General features: G+C 48.6%; 1 protein-coding gene across 10 annotated transcripts; it reads right to left on the reverse strand.

Moving 5' to 3' along the window:
• Positions 1-305: 305 nt before the first annotated feature.
• Positions 306-27,864, reverse strand: LOC109506918 (thyroid hormone receptor alpha). Of its 10 annotated transcripts, none has more exons than XM_019855958.1 (10): positions 26,687-27,864; positions 19,517-19,745; positions 14,313-14,374; positions 11,917-12,017; positions 10,889-11,036; positions 10,299-10,504; positions 10,015-10,158; positions 8,297-8,555; positions 7,639-7,766; positions 306-883 (listed from the first exon to the last, which is right to left on the reverse strand). In XM_019855958.1, the coding sequence occupies exons 2-10, from the start codon at positions 19,567-19,569 to the stop codon at positions 638-640; spliced, it is 1,347 nt and encodes a 448-aa protein (XP_019711517.1). In that variant the 5' UTR covers positions 19,570-19,745; positions 26,687-27,864; the 3' UTR covers positions 306-637. The 10 variants fall into 10 exon arrangements, with proteins under 10 accessions (XP_019711517.1, XP_019711515.1, XP_019711518.1 ...); XM_019855956.1 differs by having other exon boundaries at positions 11,917-12,038; XM_019855965.1 differs by lacking the exon at positions 306-883 and adding an exon at positions 974-2,598 and having other exon boundaries at positions 11,917-12,038.

Below are 27,864 nucleotides of genomic sequence, written 5' to 3' on the forward strand. Positions count from 1 at the left end.
GGGGTCGGATGGGCGTGCTTGTGTCATGGCTTTGGTTTTTTTTTTCGTTCTTACTTTGGTTGATTGGGCTTTTTCAGGACTTTGTTTGCGTTATTCCGTTTTTCCAGTACGGCAAAGAGAATGTTTTTGTTCATACAACATTTGGTTCTGTACAGCCTGCTTCTTGAGCCCACAACCGTCACACAGTGCTGAAAACTCCAATCAACCAGAGTCACAACAAACAAACAAACAAAAAAATCCACAACAGAAGCACAACGGTGTGAAAGTCAACAAACAAAAAAGCAAGGAATGCGCATGGACAGCCATTTTTTGGGTTTGTTTTTTAATAATGCTGAAAATAGAGATCACAGAGCCACAAACACAAATAGCTTTTCAGAAGCCATTCTTTGATTGTGCCACACTGATTTGTCACTGAAAAGAAAAAAAAAAAAACAAAAAAAAGAGAGAGAGACAGACAAAAAGAACGGTGCCCATGAAAAACGCACAAGCAGCACTCGTGTATCAAAATACACCTTGGATCACTCCCGGGGGGCCTATGAGACCATCGGCTCTCTCAGCTTTTACATTCAACTTTGCACTTGGCCCAAAAGTGGCGAGTGCCTCTCCTGGAGGAAAGCGCCTCACACGCCGTCAACAGTCACAGTGAAAGGGACCAAACAGAAGCAAGAGAGGACGGACACCTCTTATCGCGGCAAGAGCAGTCGCGTGCAGACTTTGCCGTCCTGAATCTCTTATTCAAGGCACAACGGATTGGCCTCGGATCGGGAAGGAACTGAAGGTCACGACTTTCTCTTTTGACCCTTTCGGACACAACTTTGGCCCTCGTCGAGTTATTGGAGTTTGCGCTCCCGCTCGGGCGATGGCGCCGTCCTCTCTTGGGTGACTCAGAGAAGGAAATTGCAAAATAGTCAAAGAATGGCTTCACGTTGTCACGCTTACGCTTCGAGACAGAACAGAGGAATTATTATTATTATTTTTTTAAGAGTCACAAACATTGGCACAGTCGTCGTGTATCTTTTACAGATGCTTTGTGATTCACACATGGAGGCGTCTTATGAAACACGTTTCGTTCCGCGGTGCAGATGACATGCCGGGAATCGGAGCGGGAGCTAAAAGCGGGGTGGGTCCTGAACGTGGACCCTCTCGCACCGAGTGGTGCCATTTGTTGAATGAGAGGTTTTCGAAATCGACGCGGATACTGTCAGTGGCGCTGCTTTTCAATGAACCCACGGCAAGGGTCTCGTCACGACACCGAGATGCCGTCCAGAGCGCTACGTTCGTTGACGCAAGACGGACCCGAGTTGAAGGCCATCCGAAAGGCCCAAAGCGTCCGCTGTCTTTCTCGCACCGCGTGTGGACGGATTCCTGGTCATCTTTCTCCGCCAAACGGTGCGCGAATGATTTCGGGCCAGCGTCGGCGAGGACGTCGGAGCTTAACGTCGATAGCACGATGATGATGATGATGATGATTCGGATGAATCGTGACCAAAGACGACGGGCGGGCTCGCCATTACAATTGAGCAGGAAGGACAAATGTGCCGAGGACGTTGACGAACAGATTTATTTTCCCTGGATAAAGTCAAAGACGTTTTGAAGCGGGCGCATGAGTGTGCGGGCTTTGATAGCCCGGCGAGAAGTTCACAGTTTGATTGATCGTCAACGTGAGGTATAACGTAACGAGGATACAAAATGACGGACACGAGGGGAAAGTTCAGCGGTCAGCGGTCGGCAAAAAACACTTTGCGTTTCCTTTCGCCGTCGCCGCGGAAAGTGGCAAAGGAGACGCCAAACAAAGATCTCGCCGCGAGGCGACGGATGACACGAACGAGCTCCAAGCTCTTTGCGCACTACGAAAGCCATGCTCAAACACATACAATCGGTCCGTTCTACTGCTACTTCGGCGGAGTTCCGACGATGCCGCGAGGGTCTCGAGGCCTGACTATTTTCACCTCAAATTGCAGCGCTTAGAGTTCGACTCCAGCTAACGTTTCGACAAGAAAAAAATTCGCACGAGCGTCATGCAAGAACACGCCGCAAATGAGTCCCGTCGGGCGAGGCGGTGAAACTGAGAACACTTCTTGGTCGAGATATAACAGCCAAGCGAGTATGATCTTTGCTCGCCGAAAGTTACGACGACGAGCAGTTAGCGTGCAGGACTCCGTGTACTGTCAAGGCATGCACAAAGTAGTCGCGTCGAGCGGCGGCGTCGTCCTTACGTGGATCTTTTTGGGGGGGCAAAAAAGAAACAAACATTCCGGCCTTGCTACGAAATCACGCTTGCGTCAATGGATTTTGGGGATCCATCCCCGGTTTGAATGTGGCCTTGCGGCAGCTGGCAAGGTCGTTGATGAACTTATCGGGAACAAAGACGACCACCGACTGTCGGTGGTCCGTCCGTCCGTCCGTCTCTGCTATGCTGGTGCATGTGATCATGGCTGAAGGCAGTGCGTTCTGCGGTGCTGGTGATCGCTTATCGGAGGAGAAGGGCGTTTCCTTCCCATGCTTGGAGAAAGAATGGCCGACGGTGACGCCCAACCTCATTATTTGCCGTCCTTAAACTGGAACACGCGAGTGCTCTCGACGCTCAGGGACGTGATCCTGAGTTAAAAAAAAAAAAAAAAGTGGGAGAAGTATCTGAAGGTCAGGGGCCGAAACACAAGCCGCGGAAAGACTTTTGTTGTCGGCGCGACATCGCCAATCGCAGGAATGGTGCGCTACGTGAACGCTTGGAGGTGGCTCGCCATGGATAGCTTCAAAATCGAGTGCGGGGATAGTTTTGGAAATGAACAAAAGCGGAAGCGGTCGCCGCTGGCTGCAGGACTTTGCTTAACAGTAAATAAAAGGAGAGATCGGGGGCAGGCCTTGGAAACGGCAACCGGGAAATCGCGCCGCTCGATCAACCCGTTGCTGCTGCGCGCGTGCGCGTGAGAGCGCTCGCAAATATCGGGCAATGGAGCGACAAAGCGTGGTGGCGCTCGAAAGGCCACGCCTCTGCGAGGGAGGGGCCTCTTCCAAAATGGGCTTCGGCGCGCCGCAAGGTGTGATGATAAAAGAGCAATGATCGGCGTGAAGGCGTTTGCGGATGCTGCCGCCCGTTACCACGGAAACAGGACGACCCCTCTCGATCGAAGATTTGCCTTCGCGAAAACCGCCTCTTGTTCGGTGAACACGACAGAGCTGAGGAAACGGTGAAATCGTCTCCCGCTATGGTCCGGATTAGCGCTGCGACGCTTTCGAGAAACTTTACAGGGCTCATTTTGCAAATATCCAGATCGTTCTCTCACATGATTGACGGTTGCATCACCTCCAAATAACAACTGTTTTTACCCAATCGATCTTGAACGGATTTATTGCAATCGATTCAACGGATACACCCCCAGTCATCACCTCTTGTTTCATTCATTCGTATTCTGTCAATTCGCAGATGTCCCTGTTTGGAAGTTTCTTTGTTTTGTTTTTTTTTGGGGGGGGCGGGGTTCCCCCCCAACATTGCTCAAGGCAAACAGGAGTTGGAAAGAGGTTATTTGAAGGGATGAAAGAAGGTTGCTTTGACTTATTACATCCATCGTAGCTTTAGTGCCACAAGAAAAAAAAAAAAAAACATCTCAGGTGATTGCAAAGGAGAGAAAGCTCAGGAAGCCTTTTCTTTTTTCTCTTTTTTTTTTTTTTTTTTAACCGCAAATGGTCAGCGGCCTCTTCTGGAGCCACAAGCAGCGGGGAGCTCAGAAGAAAACAGTTTGTGCAGCAAGGTTGCTATCGGCTTGGCCAAAGTCTCGCGCCCCCAAAAGTGCTCTTCCCTTGCACTTGCTTTGGATGAACCCAGATGCAAATCCGGCAGACTGGCTGTTCATTTCATCCCGCCGCTCTTGTTTGCCGACTCGAGCCAACCGGGCCAAAAATGGCTCCTGTTGGAGTCCCGTTTCTTGCCATCGTGAACCCCGCGCAAAGGCGTTTCATCCCAAAAAAAAAAAAAAAGGCCCCAGTCAACACATTTCTGGTCCGCTTTGCTCTCAATGTCCGTGCTCGATTGCAAAAAAAAAACTGGCATTGTGCAAAAGAGGATGGGGGCGCGCTCGGGAAATGTGAAGAACCTTGAGCACATTTTCTGTTTCGAATTGCTGCAAGGAAGGGGCGAGGGAGCGTCACGCACGTTGCGATCACGTCGCAACGGGGCCTGACTACAAACAGTCACTGTTGGCTCCCACAAATTGACTTGGGGGCCACTCTGGCTGCCGACGGTTGATCCCGGGGCCTGTTTAGAAAGAGTCGCTGTACATGTCGGCATCTGTGTGTGTGTGTGTGTGTGTGTGTGTGTGTGTGTGTGTGTGTGTGTGTGTGTGTCTGCAGGTAGATGACAGGTGTGTGTGTGTGTGTGTGTGTGTGTGTCTGCAGATTGACTGTCCAGGCCTGTTTTTCGTGCCGCAGATGAAAGGGCAACCGCACCGAGATGAGAGGCGAGGTAGAATCAGTCAGCTGGGATTTGAAACCCGTTTGAGTGGCGAGGCGAGCGACGACAATGCCCGCCCGCCCGCCATCGACGACACGAATCGCATCGGCGCGAGTCTCGGGCTGGTGTCGTCGGGCAGATAGCGGAGTTTGCGGCCCACTGAGAGAGAGAGAGAGAGAGAGAGAGAACGGGTGCTGTGGCGGTGCAGCTCGGTGATTGTTGGTCATGCCGGTAGAAATAAGGTCACCTCGAATAAGTGAAGTGACAAATATGGGATGATCAACTCTGTGTAAGTGTCTCTGAGTTACGTCGTCCGACACTCCCCGCAGCCGGGAAAACCTTTGCTGGGTTCCCATTCGCAAGGAACGAGGAGCTGCGAAATGAGGTTATTCCGGAGGGATTTTCCGAGGAAAGTCACGTCCAATTCATTCCGACATCATGTGACTGCGTGACGTCATTACTAAGAAAAGCAATTGAGACGAGCGCCACTGTGAATCCCCCAAAACTTTGCGAAGGCTGAGACAGGCGTTCTCATCCTTCTTTTTCTTCAGACCGCTTTTATTGCACAGAACAGCGTCTCCAACTCCACAGAATCCAATTGGTGGCAACGCCGACGTCCTGGGATTGCCTCGGCCCAAGGCCGCCCACTGACACATCGAGGGAGGGGGAATTGACATCTCTGGCTCAAGAATTTCTCAAAGCCATTTTGCGTCTGTGACATTTTTGTCAGCATCCGCGCGAGATTTCAGAGGGCTGTTCAATTTGGGTTCCGTTTTTTGACCTGGCGACAACATTCACTCTCCTTTGGTTCTGGTTTGCAACTCCTGAGGAAAATATGTGGCGCTTAACCTGAAAAATACTTTCAAACTGTCACTTTGTAGTTTTGAGGGGACGACCCGAGCCCCGCGGCGTCGCTTCGGTCATACGATGCCGTTGGTTCCGCATCGCGGCCTTCCATTCAATATAATCAGCGACGGCTGGCTTCGAGCGAGGGTGTTGAGAGTACCGACACCAACAAATGACGTGAAAATGACGGAAGGACTCCAGAAAGAAATGACGCCACTTAGAAAATGCCAAGCAGCAAGCTTAGCTGATAAGATCATCAAGACAGAAGATCAATTAGCACCTCTCTCAATCTGATCTGATCTTTTTTTTTTTTTAAAGCAGAAGAGGAGCCAGAATTGTTTGGGGAATTTTTCATGCATGACCGACTCAGCTTCGCTTTGCTTCCAAAGCGTTCGCTTGAATAAAGGGACGGACGGCACTGGTGGAAGGCGGCTCAGCGTTGGCCTAATTTATCGAGGACGCTTGCACAGCATTCTTCACATCAGGCCGCTTGACTTGATGTCGCAAGTATTTGTCTGTTGCGCAGAAGAGGAAAAGTCAGGCTTTTGAAACAAACCGGGCCCGGAGCCCAGTTTCTTGCGCTTCTATTTCGAGTTGTTCCCAAGCTACCCATTTTTCTCCTGGCGCTTTCTCTGGCCGGCGACGCCACAATCGACTCCCATGCTTCCCTCCAGCCAAGTGTCATTCCTTCTACCGCTTCACCCTTCCGATTGGCTTCCCGACCAACGCCAAAATAAGATCCATAGCGGCATCTTCATCAATACTCCTTTTGATTTGCTGTTTGGAATAGAAGAATTGAAAAAGGCAGTTTCTGAGTGGTTCTGCATCTGGAATACCTCCGTTCTCCATCACATCGGAGAGGGACACTTGCTGCACTGGATCGGATGCTGTGACCAAAGGGTCTTAAGTGGAATGCGCTTGACTCCGTGAAACGTCTCCAGTCGCTCCAAAATGCTGCTGCTCGCCTCTTGACTGGTACTCGTAGGAGAGAGCGCATCACTCCTACTCTGGCATCCCTTTCACTGGTTCTTCTTAGCAGTTTCGATGATTTGTTTTCCAATCTTAAAACGGCCTGGGCCCCGTCTGACTTCTCTGAGCTCCTCGGCACCGGGCAGACGCTATTCGAGGTACCTCCCTTCGGAATGACCTCCCGCTGAGCGTTCGGTCAAGCCCCCTGGCTGCCCTGTCTTTAAAACTCGTCTTCAAACTCATTTTGATTCTCTGGCTTTTTGACTCAGCATGAGACTTGCTTTGCAGTCGGACTGTTTTTGTGCCTTCTCCTGTCGTCGTTATCGATTATTTTGAATTGTTGTGGCTCCGTGTACAGCATTTTGGATCCGGCGGTGGTTTGCTTGAAAGTGCTCTAGAAATAGCGTTGAGTTGAGGTTGAGGTCAACAATAAAAAAACTGTCCCACCAGCCGCCACTGATTATACTGAAAGTTTTGCTTCGAGGCCCATCATAATGTAAAAGAAAAGCTTCCAGCGGGGGTAAGCTGCATCTCATGTCAGGCATGAAATGTAACTCGTACATTGTACTGCACTGTAAGCGGGATACTAAAGACCCATTACAAAAGGACAAGCAGAGACCGAAGACTACAACGGTTGTGTTCTCTCGGTATACCACCAATAAATAAGACACTACATTTTACAAGCTATGAGGTAAAATTGTAGGCGTTTATGTTGTATTTTGGAGAGTGTGTGTGTGTGTGTGTGTGTGTGTGTGTGTGTGTGTGTGTATACATATCGAGAGAGCTCACTATGTGAGGGAGGTAGGTTGGCGAACACTGTCATAGCAGCGGCTCAATGGGGGTCGAGCTGAAGTGCGGCGGGCCGCCGCTGCTGATGAGGAAGGTGCAAAGAGGCATGTGGAGTGGGATTGTCTGAAGAGATCGTGATCCGAAAAGAAAAAAATAAATAACACGCCGTATGAGGTGAAAGGTGTCCGCGTGGGGAGACTTTAGGCTCGTTGGAATTTGTTTTGTCTGCATATAGTTCTACTTGAGCGGGTAGTTTGAATCACTGTACCTTTTAAATTCACACGACAAAGAAGCCACGTGTTTTTTTTTTTTTTTTTTCTCCTTGTGATGTTGAGTGCTGGTGGTAAGTGGTGGGGGGTGTCCAAACCCAAAATGTTCCCATCAAAGAAGAGGAAAAAAAAAAAAAAAATCATTACCCCGAGTTATTTTAGGTGTTCCTGTGAGGGGGGCGCCACATTTTCTAGTCACACATCCTGGTCCTCGAAGACCTCCAGGAAGAGCGGCGGAAAGAGTTCGTTGGGACACTCCACCTTCATGTGGAGGAAGCGGCTGGCGTGGCACGCTCCGATCATGCGCAGGTCTGTTACCTTCATCAACAGCTTGGGCCAGAAGTGAGGAATGTTGTGCTTGCGGTAGTTGATGTAGTGCTCAAACGCCAGCAGGTAAGCCTCTTGGCACTGCTCGATCTTCTCCACGCTCGTCAGCCCTGAGCGATCTTGGGGGGGACACGTGAAAGAGTCGGACATTGCAAGTCACGATGGAGAACGGACGCAAAACAAAGCGCAGTATTGCATAAAAGCATAGCGGCGACGCTCATTTTCCCTGCTTTGGAACGCCGAGGAGTGTTCCATTCCATTGACAAAATCAAACAAGGAGTAGCGCCGCATATTAGATGAGCCGGAGCCTCAACCCGAATTGGAAACCACAGAGCTGTCGACACTTGAAAAACAAGGTTCACAAATTCTGAAGCTGAAAGGCGATGGAAAAATCAATCGGACTTATCGCCGAACCCTTGGCTGGGACCAAAAGGATTTGCCCCGCATGCCCACCGTCCGCCCGCCCCCTCGTTGACAAATCCGCTTTTTTTCTCGCAGAAGGCCGGAGCTGGAATCGAACCCGGTACCTCTGCGCTGCGAGGTCGACGCGCTCATCACTCGAACCCCCGACCGCCCCATTTGACATTGTCGCTAAAAAAACAAAAAAAAAAAAGTCCGGACCCGTGTTCATTGCAATCGTTCTCCTCACCTGAGCTCATGAGAAGGACGGCCTGCATCAGCGCCACCTCAGAGTCATCCAAGTTAAACTGGGCGAGGCTTTTGCCTAAATCAAAGATGGCGTCCGACACCACGCCCAAGCCGCCGTTCTTCAGCTGCTCACGTTTGACGGCCATCTCGCCGTTCAGCGTCAGGGTCTCGCTGTCCGGGTCGTAGCGCACGGCGGCACGGAGTGACATGATCTCCATGCAGCACCCTTTCAACAAGATGATCTGGTCTTCACATGGAAGCTGTGAACACAACAGTGACGTTCATCCCAAAAAGAAAATGTTGTCAGAGTGGAAAAAAAAAAAAAAACCCAAAATGCCATTTGTGGGAAAACTGATTGACAAGGCTGCTTGCTGCACTTCCACTGAACAAAGCGACTCCTCCTTATTATTATTTTTTTTTAATCTGCTGCAACCTGCCCAAATGAACGGGAAAAGGGCCCTGTCAACCATATTTGAAATCGTCATTTCAATCCTCTGTGGAAAACTGCGTGATCCGGTCACCCATGATTTGTCAAGACGTCACCGAGTGAAAGATTGCTCTCGCTTAGCTTTTAGCAGATCATCTTAAAAAAAAAAAAAGGAGACAAACTTGAGCATCTTTTTGTACTTTGTTTCTTTCCAGATGCTTAAAACACGATTGCAGTCTGTTGTTTATTCTTCTGGACTAATTTTCACTTTGGGTTGAATTGAGGTTTTCTTGTGGGCCGGCCGCTTATGTCGAGCTTTTTTTTTTTTTTTTTCTGTTTTCCTGCAGTGCGGTCGCGCAGCAGCAGGCCTGCGGATTTCAGAAATTCACACAAACCGTTTTTCGGTTCCGTTGGATCGCCGAATGGGAAACCACGGGAACTCAGTTCGGGTTCCGTAAACGTTCACCATGGGAACCCATTTTTGAAAAAATTTTGACTGATATTCATCACCAAGAATTCCGATACTCCAAAGTATAATATTTAAAGGGTAAATGATTGAAAACTAAGCATTAACAATGAACATAACAATGAACTTTCAGTGTTTTGTTTTTCGCCACCATCTCAAGCCGTCGTCCGCGCGCTGAGACACTCGCGCGCGGACTAAAATAGCAAGCCGCATGCGCACGTAAAGTTTCCTGTTCCGCCTCCCCCTCTTCCCCACCACTGAACAAAACGAAAGTAAAATGGCAGAAAAACACTCGCACCACCCCACCCCACAAACACACATGCAGGCACAGTGAAACGGCGTCGATCACACAGGAAAGATTCGATGGCGTACAACCAACTCGTGGGCGGTGATTTTTTTTATGGGAAACGATGTTTCGCTACGGGTAACGATCGTTCCCGTGAAATCTTCAGGCCTGAGGCAGGGGGTGGAGCTGACCTACATTCACGGGCGCCGCAGCAGGGCCACTCGTCAACTTCTCCCGCGAAAGCGTGATTTAGAGCCTCCACTCTGCCAGATCATTCTGGCAGAGTTCTGTCGAGTCGACGTTCCAATCGACCTCCAGCGTAGGACGCTTCAGTTTTGTTTGTTTATTGGTTTGTTTTTCTTGACCTCGCGTGTTTCTGAGCCCCGATTCAATTCTTCCCAGCTTTTTGCGACCTCGCGGCCGACCCGGCGTCCGTGGCCGCGCCTGTTGCTTCCCGGTCACCTTCCTTCCTGCCACCGCCGGCCTGCCCGCCTCCCTCGCGGGGTCTTTAACGTGAATAGAAATGAAAAGCAGCTATACCTCTGAGAACATGGGCAGTTTCTTGGCAAAGTCCACCACACGCGTGATGGCAGGCGTCATGATCTTGGTGAATTCGCTGAAGGCTTCCAGGTCCACCTTATCTCCTTCGGACGTGGGCACCAATCCCTGGCCGATATCATCTGGCTGGAGGCGCAAAAGCCATTTGGTTAAGGTTACCGTTCAAGGATGTGGGGAGGGGTCGGGGGTGTTCATAACGACAGTTGAAAGTCGAGCTTGTCATATGGAACTTGCTGGCGGGGGCTTTTTTGTGGTTTGGCGCTTACCAGAAACTTGCGCTTCTGTTTCCAGCTGGCTCCCTGGGCGTTGGTGTGACGGTGGGCCTCGGTTGCCATCCTGATCAGCTCCCACTCGGAGGTGTCGGGTTCCGGCCTCACCTGCATGGTCCGCACCAACTCCTCCCTTTTTCTTTTCTCCCGATTCTCCTCAATGAGACGGCGTTTCGCAACGCGCTTCGAATCGTCCAAGACCACTGGCGGGTGGGGGGGAAAAACAGTTTGGTCGGGATGCCGGTGGAGTTGACTGGATCAATTTCACTTTTGGAGCGGCGCCGTTTCGGTGACTATTTGGTAACCGGTGAGGTAGCGACAAGAGCTAACTAACTGCTGTGTCTCTTTGAAACGTTTCATATGAGAACTAAAAGCAGCTCGGCTGCCGATCGTGCGCCGCCGCGTTCGTGTCGCAGTACACTGGCCGTGTGTTCTGGTAAAGAGGCTTCGGGATATTCGGAATGCGCTGTGGAAGAGCTGCGTTGTTCATCGATTCATGAAGTGTGCCCTCACTATTTCCCTTGTTGAAATTGCGAAGGAGTACGTTTTTTTTTTTTTTTTTTTTCGTGTGGCTTTAGCTTACTCACAGTCCATGGCCATGCCGACAGCGATGCACTTCTTAAAACGGCAAAGCTGGCACTGGTTGCGGGTGATCTTGTCGATGACGCAGCAGCTTTCGTATTTACACGAGTACGCCGGGTGGAGGTTCTTTTGGATGGTTCGACGGAAGAAACCCTGCAAGGCTCAAAACAAACAAGCAAAAAAAAAAAAACAACAAAAAAAAAAAGAAACAAAGAGGCACCGGTAAAGGATCGAGACAAGAGGAGATAAACAGGAAACAGGAAGGAGGAGAATGAATAACATGATGTCGCAGTTTTATTATTTAATAGAGAGAGGAGAAAGAACAAAAAAGAGATTTTCCCTCTGCGATAACATCTAACTGTGTATCACGCATGAGTCAGAATGTATGGCTCAAATAAAGAAACATTTCCTCTCCGGTTATTTTTTTTTTTTGTCTTACTGTCACACAGACAAAGCAAGAGCTGCGGGGCAAAAACAGCTTCCTTCCTGGCAAAGAGCAAAAAAGCAGTTTTGCAGGGGCCATTTAGACCAAAATAAGTGTCACTGATTATAATGATATAATAGCAATAAAATTTTTTTTAAAAAAAAACAAAAACAAAAAAACGCTTGTGAGTCACTTGGGAGGGAAAAAAAAAAAAAAACAAACAGGCGCAGTTACAACACCATTGCAGGATTTCACGAGAAGCAAATCTCTCATGTGATGTGCTCGGAGAAAATCACTACCGTCGAACCTCGTTTCCGCCCGCGAGAACGTTCACATTTCACGCAATTCATTTTCCATTTGCCGATTTTGCTGACAGCGAACATCTTGATCACGCGAACTTGTAACGAGCACATTTCCCCCACAAAATGGCGAAAAGGCCTGCGAGACGACGAACCGCGGGAAGCGAACCGCCGCCGCGACCTCGCTTACGACCAACACGTACGGCGCGGGATTCCCCCGCCGTCGCTTAGCGACGCTATAACGGATGGAAATGGCGGAATTTTGGCAACACGTTCCTGTGGGAGACTCAAAGAAAGACTCTCACCGCACCTTGCACCCCTCGCAGGTGATGCAGCGGTAGTGGTAACCGGTCGCCTTGTCGCCGCACACCACGCATGGCTCATCCTTCTCCAGGTAGCTGGGGATGTACCCTGGAACAGAGATGCTAAGAGCTATAGGAAAGGAGGAGGAGGTTAAAGGAGAAAGATGGGATGGAATTCAGAAAGGTGAACAACGAATGCCGAGTCAAGGCGGGGCGAGCCGCCAACCATCGCGATCGGGCGCGGGGGGGTATGAGGGACCGGCGCGGATTACAAATGGGGAGGACGAGGACAAAGTACAAGTGCAGTGTGCATTCCAGCGTTTAAAAAAAAAAAAAACATCCCTTCAGTCAGAAAGAAATCAAAATGGCATCGCGTGAGTGTGCCTTTGTGTTTTGAAATCACGACGACTTTCAATTCATTTGAAAATAGGACTTCATTTCCGAATCCAATTTCATACATCTACATCAGGGGTGTCAAACCACATTTTAGTGACCGTTTCTCTTGGAGGGCCATTCAGACCGACATCCTATTAGGAAGTCAAGAATAAGTTACTGTCATGAGGTGTTTGGCGACAAGAAAACGCTTGCCGTATCGCTCTTATTTATTACATGTGAGAATTTGGGGTACATATTTAAGCACGTGTTTGGTTTGCTTTCGCGGGCCACATCACATGATCTGGCGGGCCAGATCGGGCCCCCGGGCCTTGACTTTGACACCTGTGATCGACATGAATGTTTGAGCAGATATAGATGTATATATTTAGATATCGATAAGATGTGCTTATACCGAAGATTAGACTGGCGTCTTATGACTTCCACAAAACATGCTTTTATCTTTAATAAAAATCAGTCACTTGAATACAGTCAAGCCAGATAATTGCATTTCACCTCATCTTTCGCTCATGACTTATTATGAAATAATGACTTACATGTCACGACACAAGTGAACACGCTGTTCGGAATGTTGTTTCTAAAAGGCAGACTGGAATAGCGCGACGACACAATGGTTGCAGTGTCTCAACGGGGAAAGACAATCTGTCCCCTTGTTACAACTGACAAACTGTGCTTCAAACATTCGACTTTTTTTCATTGATTTCGAACAACCCGAAGAAAGCGTTCCCCCAGCCTTGCTCGAACCTATCATGTTTGATCGTGGTCACATGTTCTCTGCTGCAATCAAGGAAAACTTTTTTTTTTTTTTTTAAACAGTAATACGTTCAATGACCCCCCCCCCCCATCCCCACTTATCCAACTCCGGAGGCAGCCATTTTGCCACTTGTTGTCGACTGAAAAGGACATCGCAGGGCTCGGATGACGACCATTCTGGCTCTCCTGTTTCATGGGTTCGGCTGAGCTCTTCGGAACTGTGATGTCATTTTTAAGCGACGTTCACGCTACCCAATTCAGATTTTGTTGTTAAATTCAACCTTTTGATGTACTCTCATACAAAGACAAATGCGACTTCTAAAACAAATGCCGTGATCGTGATGTGACATGCACAAAGCAGAATGTGCACCAAAAACAAACAAATCAATCAATCAATCAATCAATCATCACATGGCAGAGGCTTTCAGAAGTAAATATCAACATATATCGACAGAGGAGCAATGAGGGAGGAGGCGGAAATATTTTGCGTTGATGAGGCAACGCTCCTCGATCTCCGCGGAGACGTCGACTTAAGATGACATCACGTCATTTTCACGCGGAATAAATGAACCGTCTGCCTGGCTGAATTTCTACCATCAGCAGATAAGTCAACTTTATGCTTCGTGGCTAGAGTGGGATGAAATATCAAGTCCACTCGAAAGACGATACTATTACTCCGGACAACTTTGCCGATTCGCTGGTGCTTGATGCCCGTACGATCTGCGCGGAATCGGGCCGAAGAGACGGACGGGTTGGTCGAAGAAGGTTTTGGAATCCTTGGGAAGAGGTTCAAGTGGCTGGGACGAGGCAAGTCTGCGTTTCTCTGTTTGGGTCGCTGCCCGAGACAAGCGCAAGGAACACGGACGGACGGGAAATGAGTCTGCTATTTGAGACGGCGACTTGCGTCCATTTGAATTTTGACTTGACTGTATTTGAATCCCGTCTGTCCCGACAGAGACTGATTAACAGGTCTCAAGGGGACTCTTCGACCTCCGCTACCTTTGTGAGCTTATTCATAGTCGACAAAGCCCGTCAAAGGAAACCGCGAGGAGTCTTCGCACAATCGCGAGGACAAAGCTGCGTTGCCATTCAGCGTCCGCGGGGGAATCAGCTGGAGCGTAATGAGGCTCGCCGAACCTCATTTGCCAAGCAGACTCCTCGAACGCATCAGAAAGGCCGAGCATCCGAGGTGACCGTTTCACTCGTGACACCTTGTGTTGGTGATGATGGGCTGAGTTGGAAGGTGAATCATCCTTACCAGACATGCTCTTCACCGAAGACTGGCTGTTCTTCCTTTTTCTCTTTGGCACATCGAGCCACCTTACAGGGGACAAGACAAGGAGGTTAAAACCGGTCGCTCACCAAGTTTCATGATTTGCTTGCGACCAACAATGACATCACACCAACGATTCTCTCTCCGCCGAGTCAACCGTCATATCCAAGATCTTGCGAGCAGATGGCCGAAGCGTCGCTCATCTCGCCACATATTTCCAGCGGAAAGATATTCGGGAAGACGCACCGATAATGTATTTCTTTTTTTCTTTAGATCTATTTCAATATTTCAGAATTTTCTGGCCTTTTTGCACTCTAACAGGACTTTGTTTGCTGCCGTGGCCAGCTATGGGTGACCCCCCCCCCCCTTCGCACACCATTTCCTTCTCTCCTCGAGAATCTTCTCCTGTGCAGGTTCCTGTTTTCTAAGCACTTCATATTTCCTTCTGTTTTGTTGAAGTGGTTTTTCCTTTCTCTTCATTTTAACACCCCGACGAAACTGCAGACACAGCCCCAAAAAAATGAGTTGTGACACGTTCTGAAATTCGAAATTGTCATTTCTGCACCAGTTGGAGAGAAAAAAAAAAAAAAACAACCCCACAATGATTTCACAATCATGGAGGTTTTGTTGGGTAGCATGTGACAGGAAGTTGATCCGAAAAAAAAAGACTCTCCCCTCTGAAAGTCTCGTAAAACGGCGGTCAGCTACTTTCTTGTCGCTGTACCATATTCGAATGAAAACATTTTGGGTTCGAGCTCAAAAGATCGACACGAGATGAGCAATGGGGCTGCAAAGTTGCTGATGACTGACATTTGTTTCGCTCCAAGTTTTTCTGCAGCAACTTCCCAGTGTGACACTTCCATCTCAGCGTAGCATTGACATTTCTTGTCAAACTTTTTTTTTTTTTTTTTTCATCATGACTTGGACTTGGCCGGGCAGACCTTTTTGTTGATTTAACCTCTTGAGTGGAACAGGTCGCCGTACTGACAACTGGACTGTTGAACCATTTGCTCGCATACACTGTACATTCGCACTAAATGTCCCCAAAAAAAAAAAAATCACAGCTTCTCATCTCTTTATCAGTGATGAGACGAATTGTCTGGCTCGCGTTATTAAACGTCATCGCTCGTGCCTCGTGGCAAACTGAATAGGATGACAAAAGCGCCCCGAAACATGCTGCTCGCAATACGTTGCAACAGCGTGAAGCGGGAGCACAATGCTGCAAGAGCAAAGAAAACAACGTGCCTTGAGGTTTTAAAAATGGCGAACATCCCACCACAACAACAAGAGAAAAAAAATAAATAATAATTGCCGCTGCTAAGTTGGCTTCAAACCTTGTACGCACGCACACATTCTCACCAGATGCCGAATGCGTGACTTGAGAAGCGTATGTTTGAGAAGCCCACTTGTTTCATTTCAAAAAATCAAAAAGACTTCACCGGTGTAAACAAGAGAATGGCTACAACTCCCAAAACAGGTCTTTGAATGGCGACCGCGTACACACCCACACACAAAGTAGTAAAACACCAACCTGTTGATGCAATATGGCTGTAGAATATGCATGTTGCTCCCGCTGTTATTAGAATAATAATAATAATTCTTTTTTTTTTTATTTATTTTTTTTGCACTTTCAGCCTCCCGGCAATCTAATTCTCAGAGTCCTCGGCAGCGCTGTTTGCAGTCAAGTTGTCAGGGCAGGAAGTCCAGATCCTCAAAGCGCTTGGTAAACAGCATTGATCCACCTCAACATGGAGGTCGCAACTCCAACAAGCTCCCTGCGACGCCCCCCTACCCCCGCGCTGAAGTTGACCTCGCCAAGGTTCAACAGACTGTCAACTAAGGATGACAAGTTTTGAGAGCCCGAGCGTTCGTCTGCCTGCATCAGACTGGCTGCTGGCAAGAAGGACTACGATGTTTATTTCCCCCCGCCCCCCTCCCTTTTTCATTCTCTCTTTTCCTCCTTTCAGGCTGCTCTGGTCCAACCCCCCGCCCCCCCGCCTCCCCCCCTGTGTATTTGTGAGTGTTTTTTTTTTTTTTGTGTGTAAGTGCGTGTCAGCTTGTGGCATTCTCGACCATCAAAATATAATTCATTTCATCCTGATCTGTTTCAAAAGAATCCACCCGCTTCCTGTCTGCCAGTCTTTATTTAAAGTTACTGGGGGGATTTTTTTGTTTGTTAGTTTTTTTTCCCCCTCCTCCTCCCAAATGCCCTCTTTGTGCTTCTCAATTGCTAATCTGTGTCCGCATCTCATGATACGATCATTGCTGCTGCGAGATAAATTGGATTGAACTCATTTCATCATTGAGCTTGTCTTCGGTGTCTTTGTCGCGCCGGACTAACCCCTCCTCTGCCCCTCAATAAATAAAGAAAAGAATCATTTAAAAAAAAAAAAAAGGCTTTCTGGATCCAAACTCACTTCAGCCTAAATTCAAATTCAATTACATAACAGCAGCTGAGGTGGCCTCTCCAGTGGGTTTGATGTGCGTTTCCTCTCAAATACACACTCCTTTCCCAACTAAGATATTCCTTATACGTTGATATTCTCTCTCTCTCTAGATATATTGATATATATCTAGAGAGAGAGAGAATATCAACCCCTAGTCTACCTTTCACGAGAAGAAAATGGACGGATGACCGGATCAGCTCAACTGCTTCATTATCTCGATGGATCAACGTTTCAAAAGGGCTCACGGAACCAACTAAGTGCGCAACTGAAGCTTCCACTGTAAGCCACTCGATCCGCAAAAAAAAAACATTGTTTGAATGGAACCAAAACGTCCTGGGACTGTTCATGTGATTTTCCCGCTTGAGTTAAGTAACACCCTGCCATTTATTTTAATTGATGAGGAACGGTGCCTCCAAGCGGCAAGCAAGTGTTGTATAATGTTGTTTTGTCACATGTAGGGAGAGGCTGGCTTGGATGCGGGGTGGTTTCATGTGCGTTTCTTTCCTAAGGAGGGGCAGTCATGTGGTTCCATGTTCAAAGAGGCCCTGTCAAAAGTCAACCCGGTGAACTCCAAACCCGACCGACGCAGATACCAGTTGAAAACGAAGGCCGGTTCAAAGTGGCCAGAATCGCGGATCAAACCAGGCGGCGCAGGAAATGCCACATAAACCTCTTTCGGCATTGGCGCGATCATGCCGAACTTGAAATTCACCCTCTTATTTTCTCACGCCCTGCATGCATTCGCGGGGGGGAAAAAAAAAGACTTTCACAGCAGCAATATCCAGATTATATTTGATATATATTATCAATGAATATATTTTTTTTTCCACTACATATGTGCGTATACAGAAACATATGTGTGCGCGCGCTGCACGTTTTGAATCGTTTGAACCGCGAATCGTCGACACACTACCCATTCAAACTCAAGTTACAGCATCACCCGAAAAAAATAAAGGTGGTAAGAACACACACAGCCTCTGTGTGAGTGCGTGCGCTTTTGGAGCATCCGGAACGCGCAAAAGAACGACCGTTCGCCGAGGGGAGGGTCCGTCCGGGGCATGAGGCGGGCCTCCCAAGAACACGTGCGTTCTCAATGACACCGTGAGAAACGTGCACATGCGCACAATCAAAGCACCAATCCCCTGCTGATGTCACATATCGAGGCATCCTGAGCTGCCCTCGCCACTTTTTAATCTCTCTAATCCCCCCCGTGCCCACATGATACTCGCGGATGTACGCGCAAATACCGCCTATATGAGGCCCCCCCCCCCTTTTTTTTTTTTTTGCCAAAGAAAAAACATGTTATGATCAATTTTCTTGCTCAAAGCTTAAGATATGTGGACATGATGGACTGCTTTTGTTTATAGGACCAAACACCCCCTATTTGAGGCCCCCCCCCCCTTTTTTTTTTTTAATCATCAGTGCAGGCAAAGTGACACAACCACTCCCCATCCCGTTATTGGGAAGACAGTGTGATTTTTTTTTTCCCCGCTTGCTGAAAAAGTTGGGATTTGGCGGCAATTTTTTCATGGCTTAGTCGAGCAAGGAAATGCAAAACGTGCTTGCAAAGATCCAACATAGCGCTGTAACATTTACGAGAGCGTCAGTGATTGCACTTCCGCAAATTGGATGTGACATTGACCTCTTAATATAGCGCCGTTAGGAAATGAACGTTTGCAAACAGCTGCGAGAGTTAGCGGGGAGGACAAGCGGTGAAATAAATGCTTTCTCCAATTGCCGCCGAGGCAAAGAGCGTGCGCTGACGTGACGCCGCGAAGCCAGAAAATGAGAGTCGATACTCATTTTTTTGGCTTTTCTTCAGAAAAAAATGCACAATTTGCGCAGCCAGCGCACACGAGTGTGACACAGAAAAGCAGCCGCGAGTGAGTCCCTATGACACAATCCTACTGTGCTGTGGTCTGACGAGTCCGCATTGGAAATTGTTTTGGGGAACGATGGACGTTGTGTCCTCCGGCCCAGAGAGGAAACGGGCAATCCGGACGGTTATCGGCGCAAAGTTCCAAAGCCGGCATCTGCCATGTGATGCTCGGACTGCGGAGCAACTCAAGCAAGGATGGGAACGAATTACGATATGACCGACCGAATCATTCTTCCTCTCTCATATCCAAGATACTGAAGAGGAGTTCTCCTGGTTCTGTTTGACATTCTGAACTCAAGTCAGTGAATTTGTTCAATGAGGCATCGAGAGGCAGCGTGCGCGTGCGTGCCAGCCAACACGTGCGGGAGGAGGGACAGCAAGAGCACAGATGGTCGTGAGACAGCGTTTAGCGCCCTTCAGTTTGCCTCTCCCGATTCTCATTTAACCCCAGATCCGTATTATCGATACCATAGTCCGCGACAGGTTCTGCAATTTTGTGCCGTTTTGTTCGAGTGAGTAAGAGAAACATTTTGATCAATTGAAAATGACGCCCATCCATTTTGCTCTGTTGCGGCAGATCGACGGTGAAATCTTTGCTCTCCGGAGATGTTTACATGCCAGGTTTGATAGTCGACACACACACACACGCCCACGTGCATGCACAAAACAGAACGTCCTGTACACCAGGAAAATTAGCCGACTCACCTGCCTCTTCAAAATAATACAAACAGACATTCCTAGAAATAAACACTGATGCGTTGGGACAGATTCCTCAAATTTGGTGATTCTTCCCCTGTGGAGTGCATTCAAATTGTGCACTGTGTGAGTGTACTTAGTGTTGTGGCCACCGTTTGTCTCCTCACCCTTTCTCATCTTTCACCGGTGATTTATTCCGCTTCTTGGACTTTGTCTCCATTCAGCCTCAGTCCCGTCCGGCAGCCAACGACAGGACAACGAGGTTGACGGCCAGACCTTGCCAGCCTGTTTCAGGACTTGCCGGCGGACCCTTCAAAAGGCAGCCACATGGGAATGGTTGCAGCCATTGGCTGGGAGAAGCATGGTTGGCACGACAACAGCTCAGGCAAATCTAAGCTGCAAATGCAGAGAGAGAAAAGGATGATTATCAAGAACTGCTCAATGGTTTGGCGTCATGACTTATGATCACAATACAACAATGTTGTTCGCTGCAGTCAGATCACACATCTGAAGCCGGACTTGGGGGGAACAATGGTAGACATCATACGGGGCGTATCAACAACTTTCTATTACAGTCTAGTGTGTTTGTGGAATTCTTCTATTTGAGAAATAATCCAGGCCAGATTATTTGGAAGGAGCCTCGACGGATTTTAACAGGACGTGCTTTGACCAAGTGGAAGCTTGCTATGAGCCTGCGTGCGCTGCCATCTAGTGGCTCTGCTTTGCCTTAGCCACAACTGCCCAACTTGGAAAATGACACCCTTTTTTTTTTTTTCCCCTGAATAACTTGTTTGTTTTTATTTTTAAAGGTTTTGCTTTCACGGTTGTATATTGACATAGAGAAATGAAACATATACGACACACCTAAGCACCCATATTTGAGAAAATCCCTCTGCCATCCATCCATCCATCCATCCATCCATTCTCATTTGGGTCGCCAGGCAACTGGAAGCCTTCCCAGCTGGCTCTGGGCGAGAGGCACAAGACGCCCTCAACCGGTTGCCAGCCAATCGCACGGGCACTTGGACACAAATGACCATTCGCAGCGACCCGATGGAAAATGGAGAGTCTTGAATTGACCTGCTGTGCATGTTTTGGGAAAGGTGTGGGAAATCCAAAGGACCTGGAGAAAACCCACACAAGCAGAGGAAGAAGATGCAAACGGCGCACGGGAAAGCGCATGCCGAGATTCTGAACCCCAAACCTCAGAACTGGAAGGCACGCCAGCTAACTGCTCGGTCAGTGTGACCACCCCGGACATTTTTTTTCCCCGTTTCTTTTCTTTTCGATAGAGCATAACACACCCACACCCACACCCACACACACACTAGTTGCATATGAAGTCATACAATGTGCATCGCCAAGAGGCCTGAAGGGGGCACTAGTGCAACCATAAAATGTACAGTATGTGTCATTGCTGTCAACGGTGACCTGAGCTGACCCGGTTCGACCACGTGTCTGCGTTAACGCCAACAATTATATGGTCCGTGTGATCTGAACTCAAGTTTTATGAAGCTTTGAGTCAACTTTTTTTTTTTGTTTTAACATGTCCTGTTCGGTCTTTTGCGACTTGACGGACATTTATTGAAATTTGCAGTGGGACCCGATGAGGTTTCAGAGGGGAGCGGCGGAAAAGTAGTCAAGAGAGGACAGAGGGATAAATAAAACAAGTACAGCGATAAACTCTACGAGGTCACATTGGAGTCCAGTTCACAACGGCGCTCCGGGCCTGCGACGGGAGGACAGGACGAGACGTGACGGGGGAGGAAGAGGAGCAGGGCAGCGGCGGAATGGCAACCGGAGTGAGTACCTTTTCTCATCGAGCAGCAAATAAACTTGCGTCAATAAATGATGAGGGGCGGTAACTTGGCTTGGAGTGGGGTCTTGGCGCGGTCATACTTTTGACCGCACTTCTATTCACATGGCTTCTCATTTGACAGTTCTCAGTTCTTTCCATCACCATTCTGAAGAACCGAGGCGCTGGGATTGTCAGTTCAGGACGCGACATGGGGCTGAAAGTAAGACACGTTTAGCGGGCAAACATCATTGGCGTCAGATGCTTTTTTTTTTTTTTTTTAATCAGTGCAAACAAGTTCATGAAGCCGGCCTCCATCTTAGCGTGAACAAACGCGGGTCAAAGAGTACACAGAAGATTTGTGCTAACCTACTTAGGCACAGCGCAAGAGCAGGCGGCGTATTGCTTACATCGCGTCTCACATTGTGTTCTTTATTATTGTCACGTTGCCAGTCGCCCGTGTTTGCCTTGCGTGCCCCATATGCATTTAGTTTATGAGTGGGCAAACATCTTTTCCATTAATGTTTGACTTTAAGGAGGGGGGTGGGGGGTGAATGAATGAACGAACGACTGAAGATTTTGATCCCCAGCAAATTGTGGAGCACAGGGTTCATGGACGTGACGTGACGCCCGTGGGCAGGATGGCCTTATTTCAGGATGGCCAAGGGATGAAATCTCCTTTTCGCCGCATTGACCGTCCACGCGGCTCCGCCGCGTGAATCGCTTTTTGTCAAGTAACAAGCTCAACTCCAACAGACGGCGCACTCCTAATGAGCTCATTTCCATCTCGCTTCTGTACTTGAAACTGTTTGGCCACAGAAAAGGGGAGAGCCGAAAGAGTTTCACATCAAAACAAAGCCGAGCCCCCCCCGCACTTGAGGAAGTCAGCGCGTGAGAACGTCCGAAAGGACACGCACGCCATTTAGCCATCAAAGACACTCGAAAGGTGCCCTTCGGCGCCTTTTGCGGACGCCACTCTGTGTCGATAAGCACGGCACGCGTTGTCTATTTGGAGTCGCTCCGGCAATATCCTTAATTTTAATGGGCAGTGAGGAGGACAACATAAAAGCCGTGCGCGGCTCATCTCGGGTTTCAAACTCTCAATGGTCCAACGTTCTCGCTTTGATGAACGACAATGTGAAAAGCGGACAGCCAGCCGGATGGGCAGCGAGGCCGCCTTCTACCGCGCCGTGCATTGTGCCATTCGATTTTACAAAGTAAACAATCAGCAGATGATCGCGTGGAGATAATGTCGCTGTTGCTGAGAGTCGATCCAAAAAAAAAAGGGGTCGGCGTTGGAGATCGGAGCCACGTTCTTGTCGTTCTTTGGCTTTTCAGACTGGAATGCACAACGCACTCAACATTTCGGGCTCGGTCTGCGCATTGGATCGAGCGTTTTCCAAACGGTTCTCTTAGCGCGTATTCCGCCTGGCGCAATAGGAGCGCGGGCTTCCCCCTTCTCGAACGAAAGCGCCACGGAACGAGGCGAGCCCCCCCCCCCTCGTTGCTCTGTGAGAGTGCTGCAAAGCTGCACTTGTAGCGCAACGCATGTAGAAATGTATTCATGACAATAAAATAGTCCTCATCTCATTCACTCTGAACTAATCTCATCAAGGCTTCACCCCCCCCCCCCCCCCCCCACCCCCCCTTCACTCTATTGTGTCTACACTGTCATCCCTCCCATTTTAGCCAGTCCACATTCCACTCGCTAGCAAGGGATCCGCGTCGCCTCCGGTATTCACTTGCTATATTGGCTCTGTGCGCATTAATTGCTTTTCGAGTCTTGCAGGCTGGACTGTTACAGTCCGTGTGCGCGCGCGTGTGCACCTGCGTTTGTTCATGGGTCCAATTCTTAGCAAAGGGTGGTTATTATACGGATGATTATCTGCACACGTAGAGTTGCGCATGCATCGACATGGAGTTATGCTGCCCTGTCTGGCTACTGTCCGGGTGCACGTTGATTGCACTTGTAGGTGTGACGCAGCTACCGCGCTCAAGAATTGAATTTGCTTTTCAGTGTTGGAAGCGCAGTGACGTTATCGGGCATTTCGCCCGACGGGTTCGATTGCTGTGTGTTGTACTTGCATGCATCGCAAGTGCGAATGTCGGCGTTTTGCAGTGGGAATGCAACCAAGAAGTGTGGCCTGGTCCGCGTCCGGTGCACGTTCACCGCACTTGTAGGTGCGACGCAGCTACCGCGCTCAAGAATTGAATTTGCTTCTCAGTGTTGGAAGCGCAGTGACGTTATCGGGCATTTCGCTCGACGGGTTCGATTGCTGTGTGTTGTATTTGCATGCACGGCAAGTGCGAACTTCTCACGGCGTCGCGCCGCCGACGGCCTACTTGGCGTTGGGAACGTACGGCCACGGACATAGCGGCGCGGTGACATCTAAACAACGAAAGACAACATCATTGCGGTGTGTGAGCGCGACGAGGTGTACAACACCGCCGGCATCGAAGACCGAAGCAAAAAGGAGCCGGCTTGGCTTGGAGGATGGGGAGCGAGGAAGTTGGCATCTGGTGAGTGCATGGACTTGTTTACAGCCGTTGAACTGTGGTTCGCTCAGCAACACCTTTTCAGGTCTCGTTTTTTGTTTTTTTTTCCCCGCCCACCAAAAAGTACGGTTTGTCACCATTCGGTTATGTACCAGACGTTCTCGACTTGAGTCAGCGATTATGTCTCGTTTTTTTTTTTTTTTTTCCCTACCACCAAAAAGTACGGTTTGTCACCGTTCGGTGATGTACCAGACGTTCTCGACTTGAGTCAGCGATTATGGAACGCTGCGTTACGTCACCCATATACAGCGTCACTCGAAACGCGGGCTGCCAAGGTTCAGCACATACGCTCTGGGGGGGGGGAAAGGATTCGTCGGCGACAACGGTCTGCAAACTCATCTTATCGATGAAATCAACGTTGGGTCCACAAATTTGCAGCGACGCGAGTGCAGCTGCGGCGCCCGGACAGACGGCGGATGACTCATCTAATGGCCCACTTACTAGTGCGTGAGGATTCTATGCATACCACAGTCTCACATGCACACTCCTGGATCAGGGGATTTCATCCCGCCTTAGTTTGTCCCCGATGCACTCTTTGCAACAGCAGAATTGGGTCAGCTACTGATGTTCATGTCCACATTGACAAAGCATCATGGAGAATCTCATTGTTGGACGCAGTCTCCTATACATCACAGTAGAGCCAAGCAAGCCACAGGTGGCGGCGGCGGCGGCGGTGGTGGGTGGCGAAGTGTGTTGCCATGGCAACTGGAAGCAGAGGATAGGTGCCATCTTGCCCTTCCTTTTTGGGCAACTTCTAAACACAATAGGACTTGTGAGTGAGAGAGCGAGAGAGCGCCCCCCCAGAAATAAGTTATGGCGCTGTGATGTGAGATGACTATCAATCATGCCGTATGTTATATGTGAATGACAGACGGTGATAAAAGGAATGGGGTTATCAGAGGTGAGGCTTGGACCAAAAAAAAAAAAGAAAAGAAAAAAAAAAGCTGCGGTTTGGGTCACAAATCTGTCTATTTCTGTTCACAATCTCTCATATACTAGTCGACGGAGTTCTCGTGTTTTCCCGGGGCCAAACCCAGCCCCCTCCCACCCTCCCTCCCATTGTGCTTACATAACTCAAGACCATCACAGATGCATTTTGCGAATCGAATCATCCACATCTCAGGATGATTTTTGTTGGAAGATGACAGCCCTGTTTGTTTTTGCGTGACCTCCTCCCTGATCCTTCAATGACAAGTGAAGAATGCGTGTCCACGCCACCACTTCTTTTTCTGTTGCTAAAGAGTGAGACAATTTGATACCGTGAAACCTCAGCGCTCGAGAACAATCTGTTCGAGGACGCTGGCTGAGCTGAACCCGTGAGAGAAGAGTCAAACATGTACTTAAGTGAAAGAGTGAGACAAAATGATACCGTGGAAGGAACCTCAGCGCTCTGGAACAATCTGTTCGAGGACGCTGGCTGAGCTGAACCCGTGAGAGAAGAGTCAAACATGTACTTAAGTCATGCATGACAAGGACTCACACTCTGGTGATTTTTTTTTTTTTTTGTCTGACTTTTTTCTAGCCATGCCGTTAATTGACGACAATGTTTAGAACAAGATCGTGTCAGACTCCAGATTGCATGATTGGGCCTCTCTCGCCTGCAAAGGCAATCCATGCGCTCAAAAGACAGCGTTTGTTTCATCAATGCCGCATGAGATAAATTGTGATTTTCTACGAGGCGTCACCACTGGAACGACAAACAAAAACGAAAGAGGACGGCGTTTGTTTCATCAACGCCGCATGAGATAAATTGTGATTTTTCTACGAGGCGTCACCACTGGAACGACAAACAAAAACGAAAGAAACACATCGGGTTGCAAATAAGCGAGCACGAACCCAAGAGAAGATCAAACAAAGTCCAAGTATACAAGTTGACCAAAGGCCGAACAGCACGTCCTCACTGAGGAACGTAGGACAAACTGGTAACAAATAAGCGGGCACGAACCCGAGAGAAGATCAAACAAAGTCCAAGTATACGAGTTGACCAAAAGCCGTACGGCCGTTTGGCACGTCCTCACTGAGGAACGTAGGACAAACTGGTAGATCGAGAAAAAAGCCACGGTTGACGACAGACGCGTCGGCCAAACAAACGCCGCAAGTGAAATCGGCAAAAGGCAGAAGTGAAGGCATCGCAATGGGCTGCTCGACTTCAAAATGAATAGCGCGGAGCCTACAACACAAGCCACTCGTTTTTGCAAGAAGATTTGGGGAAAGCCAGGCAAGAATTTGTCTCGGTGGGAGCAAAGAGATTAGCCTTTAAATTCTAAAAACAATGTTTGCTTATGTCGCGATGAGATGAAGACTTAATCTTTGTGGAATGGGTGTCGACATCTACATGAACAAATAGAGGGGGCGACTGCTTAGCACGTCGGCCGCACGACGCAGAGGTGCAAGGGTTCGATTCCGGCCCCGGCCTTCCCGTCTGGAGTTTGCGTGTTCTACCCGTGCCTGTGTGGGGTTTCTCCGGGTACTCCGCTTTACTCCCACATTCCAGAAACATGGACCGTCGGTGAATGGAACACTCCAAATTGTTTCCTGGTGTGATTGTGAGCCCCGATGGTGGTTTAGAGAAAGAGACCTCGAAAAGCTTCGATGTCCATGTCATGTCTCATCCTCATATTTTGATGTAAAACCAAAATGTGTTTTGTTAACAGCAGATATAATAATTGGCCGAACTATTCGAATGTATAAAAATTCCCCCCCTCGAGATGTATCAGTCGGTGGTGAATCAACTGTGCCCAGACGCAACTTCACAGCATGAGCTGTGAAGTTGCGCTTTTATGGACTAATAAGCATATTTTCTTCTCCGCATCAGTGAAATCAGAAATCCTGTACCAATTTGCGGTATGCAGAACGACGATGTTCAGAACCGCTCACAAAATTCAACATAATTATTCATCCCCCCTCACTGTGACAATAAATTATTAATGGCGTCTGCGGAGCAGGTTTAACGAGGAGGAAAAAAAAAAGAACGAAAGAAACTCACCGGCGCATTCCTTTCCTGACTCTTAAGGCATCTTCTCTGGAGCTTTTTTTTTTTTTTTTTTTTGCGCTATGCAGGAAGAATCGCCCCGAGTCTTGACTTTCCAATTTAGCCCGTGGTTTGACTTGTGTTTTCCTGGAAGTCTGCATTCATTTCCTCCTGCTCAGCACTTCTCTGGAAGCTTCAACGAATGAGAGGAAGCGCACCTCGGAATGAAACCTCGCCTTCTCGGGAGGCCGGTCGGGCAATCGCTTATCGGCGCCGTCGCAAAAACGTTGAGGCTTCTCGTTCGGAAGCGAGTGGGAGTGAGGCGTCGTGGAGTCCAAACGGATTCTCTGGGCTTGGACTTCTTGGCTTATGGTTGCTACACACGCAGGTCTCTAAGGCAAATAAAACATGCTGAAATGGGGGGGTCGACTGAAGCGCCGGGCTTTTCCAAGACGGTAGCTTGTTCCCTTCTTCTGTTTTCGTGACTTGAGTGTGTAAACCATTTGTCAACTGAGGTATATTGGTGGACGGGTGAGGGTACAGCTGGTATACGGTAACTTTTGCGGCAAGGTGTTCTGTTTCGTCTTTTTTTTTTTTTTAAGGTCAGTAAAAACTAACTTGGGGCTCAAGCGAGTCCAATTTTAGACACTGCGCAAATCCAGGCCGAGAGGTGGTACCATGTCCAGAACCGGTGCTGGCTGGAACAATTGCAGCAAGAAGAGTTTTGAGAGGCAATCCAGGTTGTCACGGTAACAGCAGTATGAGGTCACAGGTTGCTGTGTTCCGGTCACTGAGTTGGCTGTTTTGATGGAAGAGGTAGATAACTGGAAAAAGTGTCCCCGAGGTATTCATAGAAATTGAGCACAAATTCAAAAAAAAAAAAAAATTCCAGATAATTGTTTCGATCCTTTTTGTATTTCTACAGGAGGTAAAACGCAGATGTTTCTTCTGACTGGATGGAGGAGAGAGGATAAGAGATAAATCTGTCAAAATCTTCTTCAATCTTGGAACATGTAAAAAAAAAAAGGATGCTGGTGGTTTGAAGTGTCGTGACGAGAAGAGTGCCAGCCGCGGCACAATCAAAGGAAGGCTTCTTTCGAAAACGCACGGTGGTTCGAGTGACTACCCAATGGCCGCTTGTTGTCTTGACTTGTACAGAGAGGTCTCATCACTGGTTCCGCCTACAAAGACAA

This window comes from Hippocampus comes, unplaced genomic scaffold (genome assembly GCF_001891065.2).
Source record: "Hippocampus comes isolate QL1 unplaced genomic scaffold, H_comes_QL1_v1.1 scaffold556, whole genome shotgun sequence".
In the NCBI taxonomy this organism is placed as follows: Eukaryota; Metazoa; Chordata; class Actinopteri; order Syngnathiformes; family Syngnathidae; genus Hippocampus; species Hippocampus comes.